We start from the raw sequence: 12232 nt of genomic DNA, 5'->3' as shown, positions 1-12232 counted from the left end.
CTGAACGAGGCCTTGTTTGCGGGTGGTGAATTTTTCACTGATGCACTGAGGCTCGGGCGGACACCGACCTCCAGCGGCCTCGACCCCCAAACCCATGAGAGCATATAAGTTCCGCCCACATCAAATCAGACACCCAACACCCCGACCAAGCAACACCTGCGCAATTATCGAGTTTGTTCCTAATATTCGAGGACTTGCGCTCAAGCGGTTGCTTGCAGCGCATTTGTTTGCTTATTCGTTGCTTAAAAATCCAAACTGCCACACACTGCTCAACCTAACTATCCCGGGAAGGTGCACTTCGTAAAACCCGCGGGGATGAAGGTAAACAGACAAATATATATTCATAAAAAAAAGGCAATACCAAAATACAAAATAATAAAAGCAAAAAGCTTGCTGCCGCTTCGGGGCGACAGCTACGAAACATCCCACTTGAGAAGTTTTCTTCGATCCCATACCGGGGATCGAACCATCAACCCAAGCGGCTATTGCAGCGGAGTACAGGTAGGGTCCCGGTGTCGACTCGACCCATCCTCATAACCACTACACCAACTTGGCGTCTCCGGTTCGATGTCTACCATGACCTGGGCGGCAGGTTATAAGGCCTGCCACGTCTTCGGGCGTGCTGCATGCCCAGGGCCTGGAGGGCGATGCGTGCACCTGGACCAGGGCCTCGGTCGGGCGCGCCAGATATTGCAACGGCCCCACATGACTGAGAAGAAGTTGAAGCTGAAGAGACCTCGACCTAGCGGAAGGGGGAAAATCCAAGGAGGAATGGCAACCCGTCGCTGACGAACATAGCGTGCCAGCGCAAGATGCATACTAGTTCAGGTCAACGTTAGGAAATGGCCTCTGGCTTTAAACAAGCGACGAGGGGACTTTCAAAGAGTATTTTTTTGGGTTGGAATGGCGGATAAATAACGTTCGCTGGGTTCGCACATCTGATGACTTGTCTTGAAGCTCTCTGCTTTCCTTTCACGTAGTGTCTCGTGATATTGGTTGGTGGCCGCCCGGACACCGTCAACTACTTGAACAGCCTCCACACGCCCAAGTATACCAGACCCAGGGCGATCCCCGTGATGCCAGCCTTGCGTCCGCGCATGCCAATCATGGGGCTCTTCTTGAGTATAAGTGCCTTGTTGCGCTCAAGCTCGGCGTGGCCCGAGACGTAGCTGTACGCTGCGAGCCCGATGAAGGCGCCACCTCCTGAACAGTCAAGCACGATGTCAGCACTTTTATCTGTTCTACCTCTCAAAGGCAGCGGCCTTGCAGAGAATTGACCGACCTATGACTCGGCAGGCGAGGCAGTCATCACCCCTGTCCTGCTTCAGGAGCTCCTTGTAGTCTTCGGGCTTGTCGAGCTTCGACATGGACGGAACGCCTGGCATGATTGTATCAGTGAGAAGAGCGTAGACAAGTCAAGATTGTCTTGTAGGTTTATATGGCAGTTTATGGCGGCCACATGGCGTGCTGGACATCTCAAGGCTTGCAGTTTCTGAGAGCAGCAGAAGTCCATGAGGTCAAATCCTTGCGGCCAATAATTGGCTTCTCGCCAGTCCAGGCCCCATATTTAACCGCTGCCGCACAGGCGGAGCACAGGTCAATCTGATTGCGTCAGGCACGCCGACGCTGAACATTATCTTCTTGGCGCCTCAACCAACCGCAGCAATGGCGCGGGGACCAGCTCGAGCTTCCACCTCGGACCGCACCAGTCCCCCCACAGAACCCTTGCAGCCATGACGGCCGTCATAGAGGCCCTGCACATTTACGATGAGCGCAAGTACGTCGGCCACGTCCGTCTCCCCTCTGACCGCTACCGCTTGCTGACAGATCCTGCTTGGCCGCGCCCCTCCTCGCGCCCCTCGTACGCGACTCCCTCTTGGCAGCCGTACGAGGAGCGCCGGGGGCCGGGCGGCCGGGCAGACCAATCCACAGTAGCCCGGTCCTGTCCCACACATACACGGGGCGGCCGCTCTCGGCGGCGCACCTCCTGCCTCTCTACCTCGAGCACCCGCCGCCGCGCCCGAGCCTGATCTACCTGCCCAACGCCAGCCCCGCCACCCTCGTCTTCTCCCTCGCCCACGCCAACCTACTGTTCCTAGCCACGGCCTCGCGCGAGGTCGAGCCGCTGCTAGTGCTCGAGTTCCTGCACCGCGTCGTCGACGCCTTTGAGGAGTTCCTCGGCGCCCCGTTGACCGCCCAGCGCATCGACTCGGCCTACGATGTTGCCGCCCAGCTACTGACCGAGATGTGCGACGCCGGCGTCGTCGCCACCACCGAGCCCAACGCCCTGCGCGACCTGGTCGAGGTCGAGGGCCTGCTGGGGAAGCTGCTCGGCGGCCTGACCCTGCCCGGCGCCGTCACCGCTAACCTCGGCGGGGGCGGCGGGCCCTCCGGCCCCTCGCTCGGCTCGGGCGGCGCGATGGGCGGCGTGGGCGGCGGTCGCGGCAACGTGGTGGCGACGCCGGCGCTCCCGTGGCGGCGGGCCAACGTGCGGCACACGAGCAACGAGATGTACGCGGACCTGGTCGAGACGCTGTCGGTGACGCTGGCGCCGTCGGGCCGCCCGCTCGCCGCCTTTGCTCACGGCACCGTCGCCTTCACGTCAAAGGTCTCGGGCGTCCCGGACATTGTCATGTCCCTGACGGGGCCCACGGGCCGCCACAACCTGGCCGGGCTCATGGAGCTGCCCGTCTTCCACCCCTGCGTCCGCCTCGCCCGATGGCGTGAGCGCCCCGGCGAGCTGAGTTTCATCCCGCCTGACGGCCGCTTCATTCTCGCCAGCTATGAAGTCATTTTACCGCCCCTTACCAGCGGCAAGAGTGGCTCCCTGGTCGCAGGCAATCTGAAGCTCCCCGCCAACATCGAAGTCAAGACAGGCCTCGGCCCCACTGGCTGCGACTTCGAGGTCCGCGTCTACGTGAACAAGGTATTTGGCGCATCAGGCGGCGGCGGCGGCAGTGATATTTCTGGCGGAGGAGGCTCTTACGGGCGGGGCGGCGGCGGTAGAGGCATCGGCGGTGGGCCGGTCGGGAGGCCGTTTGGTGGCCCGCAGCCTGGCACAGCGGCGGCGCCGCTGCTTGAGGACCTGAGGATCACGGTCCCGCTGCCGGCGGGGGTGCGAAATCTCCCCGAGCTCCGGCCAAGCAAAGGCGATGCCACCTACAGCCCTGGAGACAACCTGGTCGACTGGCTCATCCCAAACAAGGCCCTGGCGAGCGGCACGATGCAGTTCAGCCTGCGCGGCACCGTGGTGGGCGACCAGGCGCTGGACGACGCTGACGACGCCGTTGCTGCGGCCGGCTACTCGGACCCCACGGGCTTTGGCTTCAAGGAGTACAACTACGAGGACCCGGAGCCGGCGGCGGCGGCGGCCAGGCCGGCCAAGGGGGCCTCAGGCGGCGGCGGCGGCGACGACGAAAAGACGGACGCGAGGGTGGCGCAGAACAAGCTGCTGATGCCCAGCTCGGCCTCGCTCAGCTTCTCGGTCAAAGGCTGGCTCCCCAGCGGCATCAAGGTCGAGAGCATCCTGATCGACCAGAAGCGGAGCATGGGCCTGACGGCGTCGCCCTACAAGGGTGTCAAGTACCTGACGGTCAGCAAAGGGGGCGTCGAGCTGAGATGCTGATCTCGTTTGTGCGAGCTGGAGCGGGGGGCGGGGACGAGATGGGTGCTGTCTTTTTTTTTGGCAGTAACGACATGCGCAGGTTATAGCCCGGTGCAATATGCAAAAGACCCCGAAGAACAACTGCGTGTTTTGTGATTTCCTTTGCTTCCGTCTGTGTTTTTGACCAGCTAGTCTGCAACAGCCCTCCTCAAAACAGATGGCATATGGATGCTTGTGATTGGCACAGCTGCGGGCGTGCTCGCCCCAGGGCTCAGAAGGAGAGCAGTATCCTTTTCCCGCCGACATTGGCGATGTTGCTTGCTCTTCTACAGGAGTACTCCCTGGCGCACAACGGTGTCGCCTTCGAGATGGTCCTAGAAGGCTGCAGTTGCGCCTTCTCTTCAGGCCCGCTGGTGAAGACTCTCTCGTCAACTTTCGGCAACAGAAGAGCCGTGTCAACATAGTCCCCATCCAGAAGCAAACCCGTTTGAGCAGGCCAATCTCGACCGAGGCCTTCAGGGGCTCCTCGCAAGTCTTTGCTCTGATAGAAACACTACGTCGGCGCTATCTGAACTATGTGCCTCGCTCCAAGCACACCACTATGCTCTCGAATACTTTAAGTGGGCAACGGCTACGGTTTGGCGTTTGTTTATTCCCCATCAAACTCACATCCGGAGCCTCCTCGAGGTCTACTAGACACAGAAAGAAAGCCATGACGTGTCACGAATCTGAAGAAGAAGAAGAAAGAAGAAAAAAATAGCCGCTGGGTCCTAGCAGAGAGCCTGTGCTATGCCCCATGGCGGGTTTCTTCACCGCGGTTCCTCTTACAAGCTCTGCTATAAGCCAGCCTGCATGCATGGTTCTCGGCCTCAGGGAGGCGCTGCTAGAGCCCGTGAGCCCCACGTCACCGAGCCTACCGTCCCCAAGCCTCACACTGCGTGCCAAGATGCGCAACGTCGACAAGTGGCGAGTTGGCATCCCGCCAGCTCAGGATGCAAAGCTCCATCATGGCAAACCACACACACACACACGCAATACAGGAGTAGTATCCAACAAGATTACCATCCAGGGGGGAAGCGCGTCTACTCGACCATCAGCTTAGCAGACGGCATGCACGAAACATGCAATATGCAGGCCCCCCTGTGTGATTTACCTTCTATTAAAGGGGAGCGACCTCCAGCAAGCGCGGACCCGAGGTTCGGCGGAGAAATGCGGAGGCCCCCCACCCCGTTCCGGAGACGCCCGGGGAAACAACCTCACCTCCCGGGGTCCCGAATGGGAGGACCGCGATAGGCGGGACGGACAGATAAAGCAGGGAGAGAGAGAGGGAGAGAGAGAGAGACGGAAAGGTGTGGCGTCTTGCGCGTTGGGGTTGAGGTGTGGGCACGGGCAAGCAGGATTGCGGACGAGGCGTTGTTTCAATAAGCAAGGTGAGGCTCTTTCTCGACGGCTTAATTTAGCAACAGGCAAGGGTGTAGAGGGTCCCCTGGACGGCGGCCTGGGCCATATTGCGAGAGAGTGCTAGGTTACGTCAAGGGCATGTACAGGCATCCCTAGGTCCGTATGGAGGGGAACAAGGGGAAGGCGGTCTGCGGCGTGGGCGGCCGGCCCATGGGTTCGTTTCCCATCCCTTTTTTTGTATTCCTGGTTCCTTCCCCCGTGTACATGGGTGGCAAGGAGTTCTCATCACACATGTAGGTGGTCAAAAATAGATGGAGGGAACTGTGACGAGATTTCTGTTCGTCGAGAAGCTTCGATAGCCACGTTTTGTACCTTGCCGAACCCCTCCCCCTTCCTTTTTCCCGCCTCGGCCAGGCTGGAATACGACGGTTACAGGGGAGAGGGACGTGACGAGAACGAGCTACCGTGCATATTCAGGTGAAATAGCCGCCACGGTGGTGTGTGGGTTGGTAAAAAAGAAAAAGACAGGGAGGGTGAACCAACAGCACGTGGCCGTATGCGCCGCGGCAAAAACGGAGCGGCACACACCCTGGCCGTACGTATAGCAATGTGGCTTGACCCAGTGCGCTATATCTGCCATCTAGATTACAGGGCCTTATCTGGGGACAGAACGAGATGGAGCGGCAGGAATCTCGACAGGGTTAGTGATAGGACGCAGCACAGGTAAGGCAGGCGGGCTTGACATGCGGTTCCTTGACCGGTGTCGATGTGCCGGCATGCTCGGGCCCGCCGACCGCAGAAGTGTGGGCGGGAACGCAGATGAAGGGGGAGGGAGACGGGAGGGGCGTGTGTGGCTTGCGCCCCAAAGCCTCCAGCCCACGTCGCGAAGCTTATCGCTGCCGCCGCCGACGACGCACACACCGCCCTCGGCGGCAGTCGGCCAGTGACGCTGCAGCGCCAGGGCGTCTCGCCGGGGCGTACTGCCTAGCTGGCTGGTCTTTGGCAAGCCGCCCACGCGCGTACACGCACGCACACGCTTGAAACTGACCGTCGCGTGCAAGGTAGGCACCGGGGATACATGTGCCTGTCCCCCTGGATCTCCCCCGCGAGGTCTGCAACCAGCCAGTTAGCCCAACGGAAGGGCTGTATGCGTGAGAGGGCCCATCACATCACGGTAGTGCTGCATCTGATGCAGGTCCAGGTCACGCCTTTCGAGATCTGGCGCGGGCGAAGATTAGAAATAAGCTTGAAAGGGGGGTGGTGAATGGTAGGCAGGGCGAAGCGTGGTTGGGTTTTCTGGAACACACGCGGACGGCACGCCCTCCGGGGGAAGCAAACTGGGGAGGAGGATGAATGGCAGGCGGTGGGTTGTGCTAAGCGCCGTGGGCGAGGGCGTTTGCGACGACGAGGCTGAAAATAGCCCTGAGAAAACCCGCCGGGCGCCTAATGGACAAACGTTGGGCGCCTAAAACTGGCCAGCGCTTGCCGGTGCCATTGGTCCGATCTGCTGACTTGCAGGGGCGGCGGTTGGAATTGGGGCCTGGGTGGGGTGTGGGGTTAGTATGAGTAACAAGGGACTAGTGGGTTTGATTCTGACGGAATTGAGAGGCGCGACTGGGGTTCGCGACATGGAGCAGGGCAGAAGAAACTTGAACCCCAGGCAGAAAGAATAGAGCCGCGCGCTGCAGAGCGGTTGAGATTGCGAGCTGCGAGGTCTTTGACGACAGTAGACGGACGGTGAAGAGGCCGCCGAAGAGGTCAAAGCTGGCGGCTGTGTCATGTTTCGGCGCTTGTGGCAGTTTGGGCTTAGTTTGGTTTGGTTTATTGTCGGCGGGCTTGATGTCATTGTCATCCATTGTTTTGTGTGCGTCTTTTCGTCGAGCCTCGTTACTCACTCGTGTTGGTCGCTCCTGCCCGTAACAAGTTTGGACAATCTGGGAAGGCACTGCGCCCGGCCGACCCAGTCAACGCGCTTGTCTTTCCAATCGCAGCCACCAACAATTGATCTGCTGGTTCCCCCGCCCCAGGAAGGCATCCAATTGCTGGATGGGCTGACGACTTGCAGACAACACAATGGACCAAAAATCCTCCTCGCCACATGATGCTCTGAAAGGAGCCAGCCCCCACCCGCAAGGCCCGGGCTGCTGGGCCTGAGAGCGCCAGTCGGATGACTTGCCTTGTCTGTAAAAAAGCGAACGGGGAGACCCTTTTTTGTTCTCGGGCACGGCTGTGATGGCCGGGTTGGCCCAGGCAGGGCAGGGTATTGGTGTGGGCCAAGTGACAGACACGCAAAGCCAACAGCCAAATCCATCGACCACCCACCACCTCTTTTTTTTTATCTTGGCTGTCTTCCTACAAACTTAGCTGTGAGATGGATGAGTTGACAGGGCGCGTGACGGGGGGATACTTTTCTGTTCTATAATTACCAGCAACAGTCAGCTTTGCCCTTTTCCCAACAGCCTCGACATCCATGGATCCTTGCCTGTCGCCCACCCGTGCGAAGGGGGGGAAAAAAAAGAAGAAAAAAACCCAGCCTTGCCTTTGCAAATGTCTCCATTTTCTCCGCCTGCCCTGCCCTAGAGAGGGGGTTCTGCTTGGCTGGGCGCGGGTGTTGCCGGTCCCCATCAAAATTTGATCTCGTTCTGCTGTTGGACGCGCAGCTCGACCCCAGCCTCCCCCTCCAGCCCCTCCCGTCGGGCTGTTGGTTCTGCGCCAAGCCGAGTTTTGCGCACCGGCTGCTCCGTCTCCTCCCCACCGCCTGTCCTACGCAAATTGATGCCCGCCTCGGATCCTACATGGCTAGGTGCTTTTCTGCCACCTTCCTAGTAAGACATGCCAGTAGCGGCCGAAAATAAACCTGCAACTCTGCTTTGTTTCTTTCCCTCTTCCCAGCCCTTGCTTGGCCGACGTCGTTGGAGGGGGGCGGTGCGGGTAGCCGAGACGGGCCCCGCAGCCCTCGGGTTCCCCTCCCGCGCTTGACCGAGAGAGACAAAGGGCGTAAGCGACGGTAGCAACAGGCGCGCGCGGCGGATGTTGCCCTGCCATCAAACTGTCATCAAACACGCAAAAATAGAGGCAGGCAGCCGTGTCTGGGTCTGTTGGGGCTGCTGCGCTAACGTCCAGAGTCGCCAGGCAAAACCGGGCAAAGCCAGGGATTGCGTGGACAACTGGACAGTACCCAACCTTGTCCAACACCCCCCTGCCAACGTGGGACCCCCCAGACATTGCAAATCGCCAACCGCTGCGTCGATCCCCGGATGAGGCCGTCCGCAGCAGTCGCCGCGGGGGTCAGCACTACCTTTAGGCATTGAGGACACCGGAAGAAACAAAAAAAAAAAAAAAAAGGACGCGCACAAAACGATTCGATAGACGTCGGTCGGTCGGTCGGTGGCTGGGATGGCGGTGTCAGAATGGACCTTTTTGGGTGGGCAACATGCGCCGAGCCTGTCGTCCATCCCGCCGAGCCTTGCCAGTCCTGGCATTTCCCCTCCCTGAGGTGACCGGCCGTCACGCAGCCACAACACACACACACACACACACACACACACACACACACGCACAGGCAATAACACTGTCGGTCCTGCGCCTGCGGGTGAGACATGGTCATGGGAATACGAACGAAGCACGGGCGATGATGCCGCGCTGCAATGATCGTCGCATCACCCCAACCTCAGGTGCTCAGCAAGGGGGGAAAAAACAGACGGCTATTTGTTTGGCTTACTGGCCGGCTCCGTCACCGCATGGGAATCCCTGTGCCGGGCTGCAGTAGGCCGGGTGTTGTTGTCGTCGACCGCCGTCGCACTTGGCAAATCACACATGGTCGCTGCAGCAGACTACCCCGGCTAGACTCTTCCTGGTGCGCGCTTGAGCAGCGCCGGGAGGAGCAGGAGGAGGAGAAGGCCTGTCGTAATCTGAAGTAGCAGCCGAGGACTTTGCATTCAGTGCCATCACTCAGCCATGAGAAATATACCGGCCGCGGGCTGGCCAGGGCCCATGCTTCTAATAATAATAATAAACATGGACGGCTGTAGGAATCTCGTCACTCTTCCCTCCGGCAGGAACCCCCGGGGAACTGCCGATACCACCACGCGCCATTTCGCTCCTTTGATCTCCCACTCTCCTCCGAGGGCCGGCCGGCTGGCCGCCAGTGGTCGCCCACACACATACACACCCCTTGGGGCCCCATATATCGACGTTTCGTTTCCCACATGCAGCCGTGCCCGTCGCTCCCAATAGGCCGAAAAATCATGGCCGGCGAGCCAATCAAGGCCCGGTTGTCGTCACAGTCACGACAGGGCGGTAAACCTATCGAGAACAAGCGAGGCGGGCGCGTCTGACCTATTGGGGTTTCTTGCGTCTTCTTGTTTCTAGGTTCGTAATGCGAAGTGCTTGCTGCTGCTACACTACGTCGGGCCAAGTCATTGGATACCTAGGTAGGTAGGTGGCAGGGGCCTTGCGTCTGGCGAATGTGCGCGTGTATGCGCGGGCCTTGTGGATTCGTGGGCTCGCTTTTCCACTTCACTGCCCGCTTGCTTGGCCGTGTCTCGCCCACACACCCACCCACCTGCCTGCCGTCCTTTCGTTGGGTTTCCCACCCCTGGCGTGTATTGGGTTCGCGCGCATATCTGGCCACAGAGGGAGAATCAAGGCCGGGACGGAAGGGACAAGAGAGGGCAAAATGGGTTGATTGGTAGGCATTGCGCCGTGCATGGACCGGCTTCGAGAAGCCGCTGCATTGTTCGCATTGCTTTTTTTTTCTTTTTTTTTCTTATTGCGTCCTGTTCCTTCACGGGCGGTTCCTCTTTCTCCACATGGCCCCGCCTCGACACGTCAAGTCTCAACCGGTCAGGATGCCACCACCACTGACGCCACCACCAGCCATGTTTGCAAGCACAGGCACATCTGAGATACGGCCCAGCCGCGCCCTTGGCAGGCTGACAGGCAACCATGGATGGAGTGTTGTTTAGGTTACCCGAAAGCAAAAAGCAAAAAGGGAAGATAGAAGATGAGGGGAGAGCTTGTCGGGTAATACGTTGTATATCAAATTGACCCTGGAGCTGCTTGCCGACCTCCATGTTTCTAATTTTGTAAACTAGGGGTGGCATCAATATTGAATGGGTTGCAGCCGGCGAGGCCAAAAGGAGACACAACCACAGGGAGCCCTAGGAAGCGAAGCCACAAAAAGGGCACGTTACCAGCAAGTGAAATTTTTTATTGTTCTACTGTGGAGGGCGTCCGGCCGGAAAGACTGTCGGCGAATTGGGCTTTGAGCATTCTCCTTCGTCTCTGGCTCGCTTGCACATGCGACGAAGCGTGCGGGCTTGATTGATTGACCAGACCCATTTGGACGGCTCATGCGGCAAGAGAATGGAGCGGCGCAAGCGAACCGGACTAGCATGGTCGGTGCCTGGGATGGAGGATGGAGGGCCCTGCACAGCACACACACACACACACACACAGGGCCCTTCCCCTTAGTCAATGCCGTGCTCCATCCTTTTTTTTTTTCCCTCCTTTCCTTTCCTCCCGCCAACCACATCAGCGGGGTCGTACGAGACGAGCGAGCGAGCGACGTCCTGGTCCTTTCCGGTTCGGCGGCGGGGGCCACTACGAAGCTTGGACCGGTACTTTTGCCATGCGGAAAAAGGGGGTACCTATATCCTAGGTACGGATCCTCCGTGATCCTCTCTCTGGCGAGGCACCGGGCGTGAAGGAGAGCCCACCCGGACAGTAACCTCAAGAATTATTAGCTTGACGATTCGGTTGCCGCACCGCCGCGCGTTTATTCACAATCGTTCAGGTGTGGTGCGCCAGTCTGTGACCGCGTCTGTGCCTGCTTTCAGTCTGCCTCGGCCTCAGGCTCGCGGTAGACCAATCAAACATTTTGGAGCTAGACACAGCCGGGGCTAGGCGGGTTGGGATCCCGCGCTCACGCACAGTGCCATCGTCAGCCCTCCACCCCTCCACTCCACCCTCCCCCTTCCCATCCAATACGTCAAACGCCGCCGCGGCCGCGGTTAAGGGGGTGTCATCGAATAAAGGTTCTTACCGGGGGGCGCGGCCCAGGCATGGGAGATCACGTTTCGTCACATGATATCTCGATGGGGAACAACTGCGCCATCTGAAAAAGAACCAGAAGAAAGGAAAGACGGCTTTTGACAATCCATGACGGCGACCGCCCTGCAGGCCGCTCTTGGTTGGTAGGGCAGCGGCAGGCGACGTTTGGCCCATGACATGTGGGGAGGGCCCAAGGGCGTTTGCTGTGCGCGCAGGGCAGAACCCTAAGGAGCCAAACTCATCTCCCAGACCGAGCGGACGACGAGAAGGAAGAGAGCGTGACACGCCGTCGTCTCGCGGCGGGCGCACCTCCCTCCCTTCCCTTTCACTCGGCAGCCATGCCGGACTCGACGGTTGGTGGCGCACAAATATCACACACGGGCACACCCACTGCTCACACCTGCACACACGCCTGCAGCTGATTCTGTCTGCTGCCGGGCATTGCGCCACTAGCAGAACCCATCACCAGCTGAGCTGAGGAGGGGGCCTCAAAAGTTCGGATCCGAATGAAAGCACAACTGGGCGACAAAAAAAGGTCTCGATAGTGAGGACACCCGCGCGGGCAAAACGCACCCCCTTCACACACTCACACAGCGTGCACGGGCGTATAGTACGAGCAGGCCTGCAGGGCCTCTGCTTGCAGCGGCGGCCGGCAACAGGTAGAACCGATGCAGAGCCGACGCATATCTTGTTTGGCCAACAACTTCAAGCCGGGCAGGGCAGGGCAGGAAATAAGTAAAAGGGAAAGGCACCCAGATGGCTCGATTAGGGTTGGTCCGCTCGTTATTCCAAGCCGGGCCTTAAACCTTTTTTTCTTCCCTTGCCTCCCCCATGTCACATCTGATTCCCGTCGTTCCCTTTGCGACCTCCATCGTTGGGGAATAAAGTTCAGCGAGGCCATCCGTGATAAAACCGGCCCCACACACGTGCGCGCGCTCGACTCGACGACAGCGACTGCCGACGACCGCCTGTGAGCTGTCCGTAGATACCGCGCACGGTAGTGGGGAGGGGAGGATTGGGAGGGGAGCTATGTTGCAGGACAGGAATTTCTTGCCCTGCTAGGGATGGATGGGGGCGCTCCCCTCGGCGGCCGTGTGAGACGGAGCGGGAGAGAGAGAGAGAGAGAGAGAGAGAGAGAGAGAGCGTCGTCGTGGTGCGACGCCGTCGGCGCGT

At 59.4% G+C, this 12232-nt stretch overlaps 3 protein-coding genes across 3 annotated transcripts; 1 reads left to right on the top strand and 2 right to left on the bottom strand.

Moving 5' to 3' along the window:
* Positions 1-135: 135 nt before the first annotated feature.
* Positions 136-1516, bottom strand: GGTG_06967 (hypothetical protein). Its single transcript, XM_009224789.1, has 2 exons — positions 1283-1516; positions 136-1203 (listed from the first exon to the last, which is right to left on the bottom strand). Exons 1-2 carry the CDS (start codon positions 1383-1385, stop codon positions 1022-1024), a joined length of 285 nt encoding a protein of 94 aa, XP_009223053.1. The 5' UTR covers positions 1386-1516; the 3' UTR covers positions 136-1021.
* A 109-nt stretch (positions 1517-1625) lies between these two features.
* Positions 1626-5367, top strand: GGTG_06966 (AP-3 adaptor complex subunit mu). Its single transcript, XM_009224788.1, has 2 exons — positions 1626-1777; positions 1933-5367. The coding sequence occupies exons 1-2, from the start codon at positions 1734-1736 to the stop codon at positions 3623-3625; spliced, it is 1737 nt and encodes a 578-aa protein (XP_009223052.1). The 5' UTR covers positions 1626-1733; the 3' UTR covers positions 3626-5367.
* Positions 5368-5448: 81 nt separating this feature from the next.
* Positions 5449-7112, bottom strand: GGTG_06965 (hypothetical protein). The gene is made up of 3 exons (XM_009224787.1): positions 6728-7112; positions 6462-6545; positions 5449-6117 (listed from the first exon to the last, which is right to left on the bottom strand). Exons 1-3 carry the CDS (start codon positions 6859-6861, stop codon positions 5661-5663), a joined length of 675 nt encoding a protein of 224 aa, XP_009223051.1. The 5' UTR covers positions 6862-7112; the 3' UTR covers positions 5449-5660.
* Between the last annotated feature and the right edge of the window lie 5120 nt (positions 7113-12232).

The sequence above is a fragment of the Gaeumannomyces tritici genome (genome assembly GCF_000145635.1).
Source record: "Gaeumannomyces tritici R3-111a-1 unplaced genomic scaffold supercont2.3, whole genome shotgun sequence".
NCBI classification, from domain to species: Eukaryota; Fungi; Ascomycota; class Sordariomycetes; order Magnaporthales; family Magnaporthaceae; genus Gaeumannomyces; species Gaeumannomyces tritici.
Note: the sequence above shows the minus strand (reverse complement) of the source record. Positions and strands in the feature narration are given on the sequence as shown.